Genomic DNA, 17,330 nt, shown 5'->3' on the forward strand with positions numbered 1-17,330 from the left:
GCCGCTGTCCAGCACAGCCAAGCCGCCAGCCGGTCAGGATGGCGGCGGCAGCGGAGGGGCTGTGCTGCGCCCGCCCGGGAGGGGGCCAGTTCTCGGGGTCAGGGTCTGCCACAAGCGCTGCTCCGATCGCTCGCTCTGCTGTCCACACTGTGGGGACCAGCGTGTGCCGTGCCAAGCTCCCACACAGCCTGCCTGTCCCCGGCCGGTGATGTCAACAGACCAGCTGCTTCCCGAGAGCCAGTCTGAGCCCTGCAGGCGGGGCCGGTGCCTCTCGCTGGCAGCCTGGGCCCCAGCCGGCCACAGCGTGATCCCCTGAGAGCCCCAGCATTCACCTGCGGGGCTGCACACAGAGGCTGGGCAAGGCAGGCTCTCAGCCAGCAGCCGGCCCTGTGCGCACATGGCCCTGTGTGTTTAAAGGGCCGGCGGCCAGGGAGAAGCAGCGCCCGGCGGGGACCATGAAGGCGCTCCTGCTACTGGTCCTGCCTTGGCTCAGCCCTGCCAACTACATTGACAACGTGGGCAGCCTGCACTTCCTGTGCTCAGAACTGTGAGTCCACTGCCCAGTCGGGCCGGCGTGCATGCGTGTGTGTGCGTGCAAGCGTGTGTGTGTGCATGCATGTGTGTGCCCCCCCCGTGGTGGGGGCGGGGCCTGAGGCAGCTGCCCCCTGCTGCTGGGGCGGTGCAGGGGAACGCCCTGCTGGCACTTAGCTGTCTGTCCCACCGTGGGTGGTGCCGTCCCAAGGAGGCATTTGTGTTCCTGCTTTGGGTGTGCGTTTTGTGCTGTGTTCTTCCTCCATCGCTGTGTGCAGCCGTCTTGCCATAAATAGAACCCGCAGAGCCTGCGTGCGGGGCTGAGCCTGCGTGCGGGGCTGTGCCCCCGCCCGGCTGCTGCCTTCCACTTGCTGAGAGCATCTATCTCCACACTCGAGAGTCGGCACGGCGGCCGCCCAGGGAAAGGCTTCCATAGCTCCCTGTCTCCTTTGCAGCGTTTGTAGGAATGCATTCCTCCTCTGTGGGGCTTTGCCAGGCAGATAAAAATAGCCGGAGTTGGTTACGTGTGAGACGGAGCCAGAGGGCGAACGAGACCCGGACTGCTCCTGGGGCTCACGGCAGCAAAGGTGGCCGGTCACGCGGGGACAGCCTGCGTCCCAGCCAGATGCTCCGGTCCAGTAGATGCTCCGTGAACACCTGAGCTGGGTCCTCGGGGGCAGCTTGTCCGTCTGGGCGATGCAGCATGTCGGGGCGCTCCCCCATCATAACGTCCATCTTGGATAAGGCAGGCTCCAGGAGCAAGTGGCTGGCTCCAAGCCGAGTCCTGAGCATCTCTGGGGATAACCACATTGCGGCAGGCTCTCGAGAGAAGCCCCGGATGCCAGAGCTTTCGGAGATTCTGCGAAGCTTCTTGGCTTCCTCTCAGAGGAGGCCGCCTTGGTTTCCCTGCCTGCCCACCCGGCCGCACCTGCTGCTCCTCTTGGACGCAGGCTCCTGTCCCAGGGCTGCTGTCACAAAGGCCGACAAGTTGGGTCTCTGTGACCCACAGGCCCGACGCTCCCGCCATTCCGTTGGCCGCAGCAGGAAGGCTTGGAGTCCACCCCGGCCTCTCCGTGGCCTGCCCCAGCCTGTTCATTTCTCCTCCTGCGGGGGCCCTTGCCATGGAAGTCCAGGCCCACTTATCTCGGAACCCTTAACTAATCCTGCAAGACCCTTTATCCAAAGAAGGTCACAGTCACAGGTTCCGGGGGGACCTGGGGCCTGGGGGCCACCACGGAGCCTCCTGCTCACTCCTCGCCTTCAGTTCTGTAACCAGGAGGAGGAAGGCTCTTCCTGCTCCCTTAGTGACTTTTTTTCCTCCAATCGCATGAATGAAAGGCAACCAATCTTCGGAATAACAGAGTGGGCCCAGGCAGGCCATTCCTCCCAGCGCGTGAAGTGATCTAGACAGCGTGAAGCCAGGGCTTCCCAGGCCTGATCCCTAACGTAAGGGGCGTAGCTTTCTTAGAAGCTTCCAGTGGCCGGGGAGGCTCTGCCAGCCGCCACCTGACTGCTGGAGATAACTCACTAGTAGATCAGCTACCGAGGCATCGCTGGAGCTGGGACACCAGCTCCCCTGTCAGGGCCGTGCGCTGGTGGTGCTGGGAGGGTGTGACCTTCGCCCCATCATGCTGTCTAAGACTTGGGCCCAAAGGGAGGCCTGGGGTGGCTGGGACACTGTGGTCCCTGCAAAGGCCAGGCTGGGCCGGCACTCTGCTTCCTGGCTCAGCAAGTGACCCCTTCTCCACACCTGTACCACGCCTGCCGTCCGAGCCTCACCAGGAGGCTAAGCCAGGGGCCTGCCCCCTCTGGGGCTATGAACCCCTAAAGCCGTGCACCAGAAGAAAGCTCTGTCCTCCATACGGAGCCCGTGCTGGGCCTCCAGCTGGCCAGTGCAGGCAGAGGAACCGCCGACAATCTAACTGCACTTAAGGATATAAGCGGTGCTCCAAGGTGGAGGGGATACCGAGGCAGGGGGAGCAGGCGATAGGTGAGGCGGGGGGAGAGGGCCCACTGCCCGGGCAGGGGCAGCTGTTAGAGAGCCGGGGGAGTGGGGCAGAATGGGGGGGGTGGAAAGAGCAGGTGCCTCAGGCAGGGCAAATAGCACAGAGGTTGGGGTGGCTGTGGTTGTCACCAAAGCCCGATTTCTAGCAGCAAATGGGCCTGTGGGGCCCAGGTTAGCACCCTGGGAAACAGGCACAATAGGTGGTACCATGAAGATAACTATTGTTTGAAAAAAATTATTTGAAAGCATAGCAGAGAGAGAGAGAGAGAGAGAGACCTTCCATGCACTGGTTCACTCCCCAGATGGCCACAACAGCCAGCATGGGGCCAGGACCTTCTTCCGAGTCTCCCACAAGGATGGGAGGGACACAGCACTTGGGCCATCTTCTGCTGCTTTCCCGGGCCATGAACAGGAAGCTGGATTGGAAGTGGAGCAGCCAGGACTCGAACCAGCGCCCCTAGGGATGCCGGTGGCAGCTTAACCAGTTGTGCTGCAGCACCAGCCTTGAAGAGAGCCACTCTTATGGCTTGGAGCCAGGCTGTGTCAGGGGACTCTCAGGCTTCCTCCACCCCGCTCTGAGCTCTGGGGCCCGGCCCTACGTGAAACACCCCAGTCCCCGCTGCGTCTCCCTTCCCGTCCAACGCCAAGGCTCGCAGTTGGGGGCCCAGCTGGGGCACGGGCTAATCCAGCAGATGGGTCCCAGGTAGCTGTGGAGCGGGGGTCTCAGCTGCCCCAGGAAGCAGGGACACACGGTGGTGGGAAAGACGTGGCCAGCCATGAATTTCATGCATGCACATTGACACAGCATCTTCCAAAAGTTCATGGGGAATGTGTGTGAGGAAAAACCACGCACGGATTTCAAGATTTCTTTGCACCAAAAGAAACTGATGTTTTAATTCCACTTTTCCATAATCCTCTTGATGTATGGATAGCTCCTACCGTATCACACCTGAAAACAATCAAATTCGACTTCAAATGTTCGCTTCAAACACAACACTGTGTTCCGCCCAGCATTGACCGCCGTGTGCCTGGTTTGGCCCCGAGGACCAACATTCCGTGGCCCTGGGCTACCCCTGCCTTAAACAGGTCCAGTGTCACCTGTTGCCTCCGGCAGGGGAGGGTGACATCACAGCGGAAGCCGGAAACCGGGCAGTGTGTGGTGGGCGGGGCCCGAGAGCTGAGGACGCTCAGAAGTGGACACTCGGGGTCACGGGCTTGGTGCTGCGGGCCCACGGCGGGACACTCGTAGGGAATGGCCTTGGAGCCGCACAGGTTCCCAGAAACACCCGCTTCAGCCCTGGGGGCCAGGAGGTTTTGCCCAGTGCAGGTGCCTGGGCTCTGAATCAAACCTAAAGCGAAACTCCCTTCCCACCCCAGGTGGTTCCACAATCCGCCGCCTCGGAGCCCCAGCTGGGCTTCCCCGTGGAGAATCTCGGGGCGGGGGGGGGGGGGATTTGCAGTTCCGCGTTCCAGCACCCTTGCCGATGTACTCATCCACTTTGTGTCTGGCTCTGGTAGACGCCATGACCCATGCGTGTCCGTGTCCGTGGGGCCTTGAGTGGGCGCACAGCGCGTCAAGCCCTTGCTTCTCGGCGTCTTAGGGACACAGTCAGCAACAAGGCAGAGAGGGCGTGGCTGGAGGGGCCAGGTCTCGGGAACTCGTGCCCCCGCCGTCAAGCTGTGGCTTCTGGCGACACTGGGAAGTGCTGGCTCTCTGCTGGCGTAGTCAGATGAGTGATCCTGGCCTGTGAGTGCAGTCACTGCTGGGGCGAGAATCCGAAGGGGACAAGGGCACTGTAAGGCAGTGGCTTTGAGTGGGCACGGCCCATGCCCAACGGAGCCTCAGACTTGGGAAACCAAGGTGACCGATACCCAGTTTCGCAACTTGAGTCAAGGATGGGGTCTTGTGGGGAAGCTGCCCACGGCAGCAGAGTTCTAGGTGCCAGCTGGGGTCGGCCCTGGGATTCGGGACCCAGAACACCCATGGGTGGCACTCACACCCCCCAGCGCCCTCCTGCGAGGCCCCGCTGCAGGGTGCATGGTTTCCAGCACCAAGAACTTCGTCGCTCGGGCTCCCAGGCCAGGTGAGGAGCGCGCCTGCTGTAGTTTCACGGCCCACTCTGGGTCTGGCTGCCCAGGGTCCCTGCGCTAGGCCGGGCTGGGTAGCAACAGCGGCCTTTGTGGCTCCTCTTCCTGTGACTTCTGCCAAGCTTGGGACACAGGCCCTGGGGCTGGGAACTCTGTAACCCGGCAGAGCATCTTTGTCAACAGCTTTGTGCGAAGGGAGGTGCACCTGAGCCAGTCCGGATGATGGCTGCTGGGGTCTGTCTGGCCCTAGTGGGAGGCCTGGGGCTGAGCGACAGGAAGTCCGCCCGCCCGCCCCGTTCCACCCCTTTTCATTTGCTCTGTGTTAACGGCTCCCAACACAGGCAAAGACCAAGCCAACAGCGCTGTGTGGCTTTGCCAGTAAGTGGTTTCCAAGTGGAGTCTCCCAGAATTTTATTTCTCATCAACCTGGGCAGTAACGGAGACCAGAAGGCTCATCTCTGGATGTGTCTTGTCATGTGTCTTGTGCATCCGACGTGGCTGTGGGTCTGGCCTGGTGGGGGGGCGTTCACAGAAGACAGGGGTGACCCAGAGAAGTCCAGGCCGGTCTCAGGGGCCAGGCAGGGGCCCACTTGGGCTCGGTGGCTGTCCTGCGGCTTCCGAGGCGTTTCAGCTCAGCACATGTTGCAATAGGACGTTTGCCCTGCGATTTTTAGACGCGTGTGTTTTGAAGGAGATTGGCACTGCGTGCTCCTGACTCGTTGACCCAAACTCATCAGTGTTGCGTCGCGAGGCTCCTTGGCTGCCCAGGGAGCACTGCGATCCTGTTTCAGGGACGTATTTTTGCTTGAGAACTCTTGCCAACAGCAAAGCAGCCCCAGTCCCTAACTGCTCGCTGTCTGGTCCCCAACGTTCTCCCTCCGAGGACGTGGACCCTAAGCAAACCCAGCAGTCGTGGGCACTCACTCGCACGCCCAGCGACTGCCTTTGCCTGTCTAGTCACGTGACTCTGACGGCCAAGGTTGGGGTTTCCTCAAAAGACACAGATTCGTGTTCGGTCGATTTGTCGTCTTCCTCACACGCGGTTGTTTGAGTTTTCTGTTTTCACAACACAAAGGCAGAGGGGAGGGGATGGCGGACTCCACGCCCCCGGTACTCGTCGTCAGCGTTGTCCCTTCGTGACCAACCATGCTCCGCGTGGGTCCCCCTCAACTGTGGCTGTGCAAACCTGCCGATGCTTTGGTGTTTAGCATTCAAGGATGGAGCTTTAAGAAATGTGACCACAACAGTAGCATCACACCAAGAACAGGTACCGAGACGTCCAAGTATGGACTACGCAAACAACACTCTCACCAAGTACCCAGGGAGTGTTGTTCTTCCTCATCCCATCATCCTCCTCTGCGGTCTGGTCGTGAGCTAAGATCCACGCATCGCGAACGGTCACATCGCTTCAGCTTCTTTCTCTTCCTCCTCCTCCAACCCTAGCTGCAAACACTGGCCTGGCAACTGGGAGAAATGACGCAATGCTCTGATCTAGCATTCAAATCGAGGGAAATGTACACAAGAAAAAAAATCAAAACCTTGAACCTGAAAATCCTCCTGGATTTAACCTCCTTCCTCCTAAGGTGACAGCCTCACAGGTGTGTGTTTGTTTCTGAGAGGCACAGACAGAACTCCCATCTGCCATTTCACTCCCAAATGCCTGCAATGGCTCGGAGACTGAAGCTGGGAGCCAGAAACTCAATCCAGTCTCCCAAGCCGGGGGCGGGAGTCCGACGACTCCGACCATTGCCACCGCCTCCCAGGGTCTGCCTTAGCAGGAGGCTGCGTGAGGAGCCGGAGCCAGGGACTGAACCCAGGTGCTCTGTTGTAGGATGCAGGCGCCCTAACCGGCACCTTAACCACTACACCAAATTCCAGCTCTTTATTGATTTTTCAATAAAGAAGTCTGCCCATGTGTGTGTCAGAGCTATAGGTATCTATCTATACCTGCAGGCAGGTGTACATGTGTGTGTGTGTACGCATGAGTCATGTTTATATAGTCACGCAGTCATAGACCCATTACCCGGGTGTGAATAGTGTGTACGTACAGCCACGTGTAGAGTTGACTATTTGTGAACTAGCCACCGTCCTCCTGCAGTAACAAACCCACTGGGGAACATGCCAGAAGCGTTTGTAAAGAAAGAGAAAGACATCCTCGGGGGCCTTCCCCACGTGGCCCGTGGACTGCGGCCCCACCGGTGCAGTGGGTTGTAGACATTGGACACAGCCTCTTCAAGGTGAACGCAGGGCGCGTTCTCGCCGCCGGCGTCTGGGGTGGGTCCTGGGAGACACAGGGCAGGAAGCGGCCTTCCTTTCTCCCAGTCGCAGTCCCTCTGTCACTGTCATTCCTCCCAGCACACATCCCCGGGGGGCTGCTCTGCCTTCCAGCCTGCCTGCGGCCTCTTCCCCCAACCGCACCTGCTTCCCCAGACGCCAGGAGCCAGGCTGGGGGGCACTCAGGCTCTCAAAGCCGGAAGTAGGATTTGGTGAGTCCCCTTTTGAAAGGGAGGCAAAACCATGAACTCAGAGGTCCTGTGCGTGCCAGAGACCTTGAACCCCGACCAACCATCAGCCTCACGCAGTCCTGCTTCTTGCGTGAGCTCATGGAGACCCTCTCCTCCCGAATCCCCTCTCCCATTCTCTTCCCCTGTTGCCCTGGAGACCCCGGGGCCCTGCTGAGCCCCTTCTCCTGAGCTCTGACTCCTGGTACCTGGGGCTGGACGTCTTCCTGTTTGCCCTCTAAGCCCTCCCTCACCTGCAGCTCTGCCCAGACCAGTAAGACAGGCCGCAACATGTGAGTGAGTCCACTCGCCACCCCAAGGGCCGGAATCCAGGGGCCTCCATCGGAAGTTGGGGTGAATGTTCTGGAATGGGACCAGCGCCCACTCTGGAGCGAGGCTGGTCCCGTCCTGTACACTCGCTGCGCCTGTTCAGCCTTGGGTGACTTACTGAGCCTCTCTGAACTTCCCCAACAAAAATGTGGGTAAGAATACTTGCCCCATAGATTGTTGTGGTTTTTTAAGTATGTATTTATTTGCAGAGAGAGAGAAAGATCTTCCATCCACTGGTTTGCTCCCCCAATGGCTACAATGGCCAGACCCGAGCCAGGCTGACGTTAGGAGCGTGGAACTCCCTCTGGGTCTCCCACCTGGGTGGCAGTGGGCCTAGCGCTTGGGCCATCTGCTGCTGCTTTCCCAGGTGCATTAGCCGGGAGCTGGATCGGAAGCCGAGCATCCAGGACTTAGCCGGCGCTCCAGAAGAGATGCCGGTTGTGCAGGCTGTGGTTTAACCCAGCGCACCAGGACATCGGCCCCTGTTGTGAGTCCCGAATACAGTTCTCTGAGGCGTTTCCTGCTCTGCCCGCTGTGTAGGAAGCTCTTAGCTACGGGCTCTATTAGCGGCAGCAGCAGTTACAGGAAAGGAACTCTGCAGCGTGTATGCCCTTGTCGGTCAGCCTTAGGGTTATGAAATTCAGTAGTGATTCCACGTCACCCACGGTGAGCCAGGTGCACTGGCTCAGAAAAGTGGAGGAGCTGAAGCCACACGGTCACCTCCTCCCCCGTGACGTGGCTAGACCGAGAAGGGGCCGGCTGGCATCTCGGGGTACAGGCTGTGGGGAGACGCCTGGACAAGGCCATGCCCCCTCCACACACCTCTGCTTCTGCGTGGGTCTTGGCCACACCTGACCCCTCTTCTTGACCCTGTTCCAGCGGGGAGCGTGGCTGCTGGAGTCTGTGGCCCACCGAGTGTTCTAGAACCCAAGGAAACCTTGGCCATGATCCAGCCCACACCTCCCACTTTGTAGGTGAAGAACCAGAGGTCGTTTACCCGAGTGCTCCGCCCTGCCAGTAACAGACTCCGTGACCTTGAACAGCCCTGATGTCTTGTTGGGGGATGGCGTGGTATGTTAATGCTCATGTGGGATGTGTCCTCAGGAAGCCGTGAACCCGGGGCTCCCTGTCCGAGCAGTTTTACACAAAGGCCCCCCTGAGGCCGTCAGGCAAGGATGGAGCTCTGCGTTTTCACACAGCGTCCTAAGCGTCTTATTTCATTCCAAGGGTTCTGCATTCGAAACGTGGCCACAGAGAGGCAGGCAAAGCCCCATCTGAAGCACTTACAAGCTGCAGCTTGTGCTGGTGAGAACCGCAGGTGCCAACGTCTCTTGGGTCTGAATTCAAATCCTGGCTCATCACTGGCTAGCCATGTGACGCAGCATGGATTAGTTATTTAACCTCCAGGGTGGCAGGTAGCCAGCAGTCACGGTGCCCACCCCCGCGTCAGAGTGCCTGGGTTCAAAACTCTACCCTAGCTCCTCCAGCTCCCCGCTAATGCACTCTCTGGGAGGCAGCAGGGGATGGCTCGAGGCACTGGGTTCCTGCCACACCCGTGGGACTGAGTTCTGAGCTCCTGGCTTCAGCGCAGCCCAGTCTCACCTTTGCGGGCATGTGGGGAGTAAACCAGCAGACGTGTGTGTGTGTGTGTGTGTGTCAAGTACATAACAAGTTAAAAAGCACAGTTAACCACGGCTAAGCCTCAAGTTTCTCATCCTCACACAGATCTCCTTGGGGCGGGGGTGAGCACAGGCTACCTGGAGCGTTTGTAAAAGCCTGGAGCGTCGTCCGCGCCCTGTAAATATGAGCCATGGGGGTGGAGAATGAATGACCTCCTTTGAACCTCCCAGCACGTGCAGGGGCTGCCCATCTTCCGGGGCGGCAGCCTGAGATTAAGCGAGGCCAGGGAACGCGTCCTCGGGTGACCCAGGCAGCCTGGCACACTCGTATCCTCATTCCAGGATCAGGGATTTTTTTTTTTTTTTTTTTTGGCGGCTTCTCTTCCTGTGTCGCCATGGAAACAGCACTGCCCAGGTGTTTGTCGGGCTGCTCCGGGCATTTATCATTCACTAGGACCGGGTTAGGAGACAGAGATGGATTCAGAACCAGGAAAGTTAACTGCTTTGTGAGCTAACCCCCTCTGGCTAGCACACTTGGGTCATTTCTGGGGCCAGCTAAAATCCTGCTAGACACGGAGCTTTCCAGCTCACACGATTATTTTTCCACTGTGGCAGGCAGAACAGGGCAGGGGTCCCAAATATGCTGTTTGCAGTGTCAGCCAAGAATGTTCTTGGCTTCCTAGCGATAGATGAAGGAAGTCATCTGGGCACCTTTCCTCCTGGATGCTGCGCGGGCTCCAGGGACAAGGACAAGGCACTGGCACAGGTGTGCCAGCCTCTCCATCCTGGACACGGACTCTGCAGGTCTGAGGTGTCCTTGGGGACAGGCAGGTCGAGTGGCATTATCATCACCAGCACGCACTCTCAGGATGGACCCTGGCTCCCAGCTTGCTGGGCGCGTGTCTGGGCAACAGCACGGGCGTCCTGAGTTAGCACCACCACCACCATCACCATCATCACGGGCATCAGCCACACGCGGTGACTATGAGATGAGACTTTTTTAGTTGGTAAGTGGAGTTGGAGAGAGAAGGAGACACAGATTGTCCATTTGCCATTCCCTAAATGGTCGCATTGGCTGGGCCTGAAGCTTCATCCTCTGGGTCTCCCACGTGGCTGGCAGCACGGGGTCATCTTCCACTGCTTTCCCAGGAGCATTGGCAGGGAGCTGAGCCAGAAGTGGAGCAGCTGGGGATCAAACCGGCGCCCACAGGGGATGCGGGCATCACAGACAGCAGCCGAACCTGCTACACCACTAGGCCAAGCCCTAAACTGGACATTTCCAAGTCCCTAATGGAAAGGAGTTGGAATGCCCCAGCATGTGGAGACGATAGGTGTCGGGGTGATGGGTGCGTTACCCTGATCTGCTCACTATACGCTGCCTCTGTGCACGGAAGCACCACCTGCACCTTCGCCACGTGTCAATCAAAGGCATGCGCTTAAAACTTGTGTGAAATGGTTAAGGGGGCAAAAAATATGGAAACGGGGCAGGAAAGGGGAAGGAGACGGGAACAGCGCCACGCCCTCTAGGATGCAGGTGTTGTTTGCTTCTGCAAGTCTGAAAAGATTCGGGCTCCACAGATTGGCGCCCTGAGTCAGTGAAATATGGGGGCATCGTGCAGTACACGTGTGTTCCAGCCAGGGGGCGGTAGACGCGCCAGGGCGTGCGGCAGCGGGCGGAGATGAACTGTGGGAAGTAGACAACCAGGCCCCCCCCGGGGAAGCCCTGTTGCCCAAGGCGGCCTCCTTGAGAGAGAGGTCTTGGGGCAGAGGCCAGGAGGGAGCCGGGCGCACGGCTGGGCCCTCAACTCCGAAGTCCACCTGCCTGAACGGCCACCTGCGTGATGGGCGGTGCCGGCCGTCAGCCCGACGCTTCCGCTCACCTTCCCCTGGGCCGGCTTGTTCCAGAACGGGGGAGGTGGAGGGAGTTTCATGGGTTCAATGTCGTCTTGGGTCACCTGCTCCGAGGACGCTTCCAGGTGGGATGGAAAACACCGGCGCCCACCCCCCGCTGGGCCTGGGTGCTCGCTCCGCGTTGTCTGCGGTGGACCCTTGTACGGATGTGTGTGCCGCTGACCGAGTGTCTCCCGGGGCCTCCCCGCCCTGGGTATCACGTATGCATGCTGGGACCCTGGCTTCCAGGCCCTGAGTGCGGTGTGGACCCAGATCCAGGTGCTGGCAGACTGTTAACACCTTCCAGACCCCGCCGAGTACCCCTGTTGCTTGTGATTTCTGTTTTAGCACGTGCGCACACACACACACACACACCATGAACCTTGGCAGAACACCCAAAATGCAATCTCTCCCAGGAGAGGCTGCGAGGTCCACCCCACCCCTGCAGGCCTACCCCACCCCTGCAGGCCTCCAAACGCACTTAGCGGGCTGCCAGGTCCTGCCCTAAACCCGCTCTGGTCCTGTAAAGGCACACCGCTCTTCGCGGACCCAGCCCTGGTTTTCTGAATCTTTCGCCTTTTGCTTGCGGCTTTTCTTAAACCAACAGTTGCATGCGTTGTGCACTGATGTTCTTCCCCGGCCTTTTCCTTCTGTGTCCTTCCCCTGGTCCGATCCCATGCTGTTGGTCTTTTTCCAACTTTCTGACATCCCCCTGAGCGCAAGGTAATTTTTCAAGAAATAATTACTCATTTTTACTGCACCGTGGTGCGGGAAGCATATTACTCAAATTCCTGTATTCCCCGGGGCCGTGTGTCATCTGCAGCCGCTGATGTGTGCGTGCTCATGTTTGCCAAATAGTCCTCTACCTATTTGTCATCCAAACGTATCCGCGCGTTTGTTTGTTCTTCCCTTCTTGGAGGGCAGCGTTTCGGGCTTTCCCCGTGGTTTTTACTGCCGCCTCTGCCGCTTTTCCTCGGAGCTCTGTGTTCTTTCAAGCTGCCTGGCCTGTTTTGTCAGGAGTCGGGGGAGCTTGCAGGTCTTCACTCCGCGCTCGGTGCTCGGGCCGGGTGTTGTCTCTGATGACCTACCTCGGAGGAACCCATTGTCTCCGACCCTCCCGCCCTGACTCGGGCTTTCAGAGCTGTGCGTGATCCTAAGCGTTTCTGACACTTGACCGAAGAGGGGCCTGCTCTTTCCAGTCGAGAGGAAGAGCGGGTGGCTGGGGAGGGAGTGCGGGGCCCTGAGTTTCTTTAGGAAACAGTGGAATGTGCTGATCGGAGCGGCGGGCCGGCCTCTCCTCCGTCCGAGGCACACGGCACGTTCCACTTGGCGGGCGTTTCGGCACAACTTCACGCTTCCTCCGAGAGATGCTCAGATGCAGCCCGACCTCCTCTTGGGTAGGACCGTGCCCAGCCAGCGCGAGGTGAGCGAGCGTCTTGCTGAAGCTTAGTCGGCAGCCGGCGGCGTCCAAGCTGGGAGGAGACCTCCACCCTCCCACCCACAGGAGACTCCTGCAACCAGAGCACACGTTCCTGCACTGGCTCTCTGGGCTCAGTCCATGCCCTTGTTTTACTCAAGAGCAACGTTTGAGCCCAGGAAGTCAGGACACTCGCATCTGAACCACCCGGTGCTTACGGGGACAGCTCCTCTGAAAGCTTAGTTTTAAAACTTGCTGTGGGCACATCCTGACCGTGTGGGGCGTGGGTACCAGGAGCCACGGCGCGTGAAGCCTTACAGAGCACAGAGCGGGAGCTCATCCAACAAGTTAGGACGGCGTCAACTCCTGCGATGGAAAAAATGTTTCCATGAGCCAGGTGCTGCTGTTGCTAAGGCAGGCATTTCGCTGCCACAAAGCCTTCCGTTTTAAAAGTCCTAAAAGATTTGCACTGAACACAAAAGCAAAGGCTGGGGCCCACTGAGCATCTTAGCAGCTCAGATGTTCCTCACCCAGCAAATGCCATGGCCTCTGCCGTTCTCTCCATAGACAGAGGCTAATGGACATGCCGACGTCACAAGGTGTTGCGTGGCAAAGCTCGTGGAAACTGGAATTAAAAGTTTATGTTGGTGCCAAAATATATATATATATATATATTTAATTTATTTCTAAGGCAGAGTGACAGAGAAAGAGGGAGAGACAAAGATCTTCCATCCAGTGGTTCACTCCCAAATGGCCACAATAGCCGGGGCTGGGCTCCGGCAAAGCCAGCAGCCAGGAACTTCCTCCGGTCTCCCACAGGGGTGGCAGGGGCCCAGGTACTTGGGCCATTTTCTGCTTGCTCCGCCAGGCACCTCAACAGAGAGCTGGATCAGAAGTGGAGCAGGGGCCGGCGCTGTGGCATAGAAGGTTAAGCCTCTACCTGCATGTTGGCATCCTATATGGGTGCTGGTTCAAGTTCAGGCTGCTCCACTTCTGATCCAGCCCCTGCTAGTGTGCTTAGGAAAGCAGCAGAAGATGGCCTAAGTCCTTGGGCCCCCGCACCCTTGTTGGGGACCCAGAGGAAGCTTCTGGCTTCAGCCTGGCCCATCTGCGGCTGTTGCAGCCATTTGGGGAGAAAACCTGTAGATGAAAGACCTCTCTCTCTCGCTCTCTCTCTCTCTCTCTCTCTCTCTCTCTGTACGTATGTCTGTGTGTGCGTGTGCATGTGTGTCTTGGTATCTGGGGCCTTTGATGGCAGACAGAGCCCTTGATGGTGGCTGTGCCAGATACTGCAACCTGCTGTGACCACCGCGGATCCAATTAGAGTCAGGAAACTTAGTGGAGGTGGAAAAAAAAAAAAAAAAAAACATTGTAAAGCACACTGTCCTTTCAGGGCTGGCTCCGCTCCAAGTGAGACCCGCCTGACCTCCTCCTCCTGCTGGGTCCCCTTCCCGGTCAGCTGTCGGGGCCGTGGCCAGGCGGGACTCTCCACTGAGGTTAATCGGCCAGCTGCCTCCTCCCTCTGATTGCTTCCAGATCTTCCCGAACATCTTGTCCGTATTCAGGGTCTTCAAACGCCGTCTCTTTCCCTCCTCCACCCCAACAGGTCCCTTCTTCCCAAATGTCCAACTGAGCCCCCACCCCCGGCTGTGATGATAATGAGAGTGGACACTAATGGCTACAGCGTTTTGCTTTGTGCCTGGTGTCGCCGGCGAGCCGAGCACCTGCGAGGTCCCCGGCTCCTTCCGTGGAAGCTTTTGGGTCCCAGATGAGTCGAGCGAGACTCGGGCTGCTGCAAGAAGAGGTTTTAACAGGAAACACGCCATGCAGCGGGCTGAAGCCTCCGTCAGAGCGGGTGGATTGACACTAACTTTTCCAGAACGTAGGGCTTGCTCAGGTTCGCTGTGGCTGGCGTGCAATCCAGAGATTTCTCCCATCGCACACCGACCTCTCATCGCGTGCCTGCCCCGCCATGTAGCCGCCACCCCCGTGGAACTCCGAGGAAAGCTACTCCCGGGGCGGGGAGGGGCTGTGGCTGGCAGAGGTGCCTTTCGGGTGTGGCTGCCGACATGGCCTGCGTGGGCGGCCCCCGTCCATAGCAGTCTCACGTCAGGCCGTGGAGCAGGCACTGTCCCTGCCTGGGGCCACGTGTGATGTGCAGGCGCCCTTTCCTGTGCTCTGGGTCCTGTGCTTGGCAGTGGGGTTTTGTGCTTCTGGGGCTTTCTTTAATGACACATGAATATTGAGCCAATGATGGATGGGGAGCCGTTGTGGGCAAATCTCTTTCTGCACTCTGTGTCCCTCGCTGTTTCCTGTTCAGGTTGAGAACAGTTGGAGAAGCAGTCGCCGGAGAGCAGGGGCTGTGCCAGCCCCGGAGCAGAAGGAGGTGGGCGAGCTGGATCCTGTGTTTCGTGGGGAAGGAATGCAGCTCTTTCACTCCCTCCCTGGCTGTGTCCTGGCTGTGGCTGGGGGAGGCCTCTATGGAGCTCAGGTCCCAGGTCCGCGAGGCTGGGGAGATGGTGCAGAGGCCGGGGCCAGGTTGTGCATGGTTCCAGGCAGCATCGGGGGTCTCGGGGCCTGACAGGTGAGCCTGGTGTTGGTTGCAAGGTTTGCTGGAGACGAGGGAGAGAGAATATGAAAACAAATGAATGGATGGGAATGTGGAAAGAAGGCCTACACCATTCCTTTGCAACCACTCCCTTTGCTGTATGTGATGCTATAAAAGGAATACAACTGACAATGTTTTCTACAGAACCTGCGTGGGCCCCCCGTGGCTCTCTCCGCTCTCCACCCAGCACAGGGACGACAGAACCTGGCTGCCAGGCACAAGCTTTGGAAAGGGGGGGCCCCTGAGGGTGCTGATCGCCAGTTCAAAGCACTTACAGGCACGCTTGTCATTTCTTTATGAGTTGCTGGGTGTTTGATGCCATAGAAAGTGCCAGATGTTCTTTTTGCAAAACAGCAATGCCCCTATCCACCCTGAGCACACCATAGGGCAGAAAACCTTTGGTGGGGGCTTGGTACACCTGGCCCCACGACCACACCAAAATGCAGGAGGATGGACTTGGTCATAAGCACTTTCTCCTAAGAACATTCTCATGGCCCAGGCCGTAGATCAAACAGTGGCCAACAAAGTCCCTTGTCCAGGTCGATAGAAACCATCACTCCAAGGCCAAGTTAGAGGTGCTTTATTGGGGAAAATACAGATCTCGGTGCTGATGCTAATAGATCTTAGTGCCGCCGCTGGTCACTGCACCCAAGCCTCTTCGGCTGCAGGATTAGGCGAGGAAGAGAACCGGGAATTACAGGGAGGCCAAGCAGTGATGGGTCGTGGGTGTCTTGTGCGTCGTGGTGGCATCCAAGGTCCCGAGAGGCATCTGAGGCCGGCATTCAAGGCCACCATGTCCCGCTGGTATCCGTGATACTCTCTTGTGAGGATGCCATGCAAGAATGGATCCCCAAAGGGGGCAGGATGGCCCTGAGCGCTGACCCAGAGCTGGCCCCCTGGGTGGCCACGTGCACTTTTCTAACACCTGTTCTTAGAACACGTTGAGCTCTGCCACCCAGGCAAGGGAGGAAGAAACCTTTGTAGGAGCTGCCTGTGGCCTAGAGACATGCTAGATGCTCTGCCATGGCCACGCTCATGGAGGACACCCCTGCTGAGTGCAGTGCTGTGTTGGGGCCGGGACTTCCTGCACAGGGGACATCCTCTCGGAACTCCTGTGGTTTGGTTTGTACTGAGACGGAGGGCATCGCCTCTGTGCAGAAATGGCCTTTGCTACTCTCTGCCAGTGTCCTCGTGGTTACATAAGGAAAGCCTGCCACCCCGTTGAGAGGAATGTCACCTCCAACAGAGTAAGGCAGTGCAGGTGGATCAGCCGCGAGGCCACGTGGTTGCCATCCCGGAAAGCCTCTCCCGTGCGCTGGCCTCACCACCCAGCACTCGCGCCCTGCATTTGAGCCTCCCCATCGGCAGAGCGGGGTGATGTGACTTCGTTAGCAGTCGTCAGTCGCTATACCATGGGAGAAGTAAAGTCAGCCCCAGCCCCCTGTGCTCATGAACCAGGCCCATAGGTGAATGGGGAACAACGGAAGATGAGAGACAGAGAAAGCGAAGGGCAGGGCTGACCTGCAAGGACCCGGCATCCGCGCAGGCGTGAGAGTGCTCACGAACAAGGGTGAAGCTCACCCTGGAAACAAGTCCTGTCCACGCTGCTGTGCGGCGGGGGGCTGATCTGCTTTATGCCGGTTTCCAACGTGGCCTTGGAGGTGAGCGGAGCAACTTGGAGTTTGTTATTCCTGACCCAGGGCGGATGTTTCACGCGGGGCAAATCAAGGTGCGGATTCTCATAGCACGGCGATAATAACATCGCTGGAGAAAGACAGGGTTCAGTGACGTTTGCAAAGGGGACAGAAAGAGGCAGCCGTGGGCAACCAACCCACACGGCCTGGCCTGGCTCGTCTGTAGACCGCTCGCTTCCTTTGCAGGGAAACTAGGATTGGAGAGTCGCATACAGCTTCCGTTAGAGGCTCTGTGCTCCTTAGAGAAGTCCGACCCTTTAACTTACGGTGCATCTAGAAAAGGCTGCTTCTGCTCCTCTCCGGATCCCTTACAACCCTGTGCACAGCTAATTATTCCAAGGAAATGACATAGCCGCCCATGAGCAGCTCCATGACTTCATAGGAAAACATTCGCACGTTAACGGGTGAATAACAGCTTTCTGTCCTCCACCTACAAGCCCAAGCATTGCTTTCAAATGTCGTTTCTTCTTTATTATTATTTTTTTAATTTATTGGAGAGGCAGAGACACAGGGAGAGAGAGAGAAAGAGAGAGAGAGATCCCATCTGTTTATTCCTCAAATGCCTGTCCCTGCTGCCTCCAAGGGTCAGCGGTAGCAGGACCCCCGAGCAGGGAACTGGAGCTGTGGGTCAAACCCGGAAATCCGCG

The 17,330-nt window shown here is 58.3% G+C and overlaps 1 protein-coding gene across 1 annotated transcript in view; it reads left to right on the plus strand.

The window, feature by feature from the left end:
• Positions 1-286: 286 nt before the first annotated feature.
• LNX1 (ligand of numb-protein X 1) overlaps positions 287-17,330 on the plus strand; it is a 78,575-nt gene continuing 61,531 nt past the window's right edge. The window contains exon 1 of the mRNA XM_062198834.1: positions 287-547. Coding sequence (XP_062054818.1) covers positions 456-547 — 92 coding nt within the window. The 5' untranslated portion in view covers positions 287-455. The remainder of the gene's footprint in view (positions 548-17,330) is intronic.

Source organism: Lepus europaeus, chromosome 8 (genome assembly GCF_033115175.1).
Source record: "Lepus europaeus isolate LE1 chromosome 8, mLepTim1.pri, whole genome shotgun sequence".
Classification (NCBI taxonomy): Eukaryota; Metazoa; Chordata; class Mammalia; order Lagomorpha; family Leporidae; genus Lepus; species Lepus europaeus.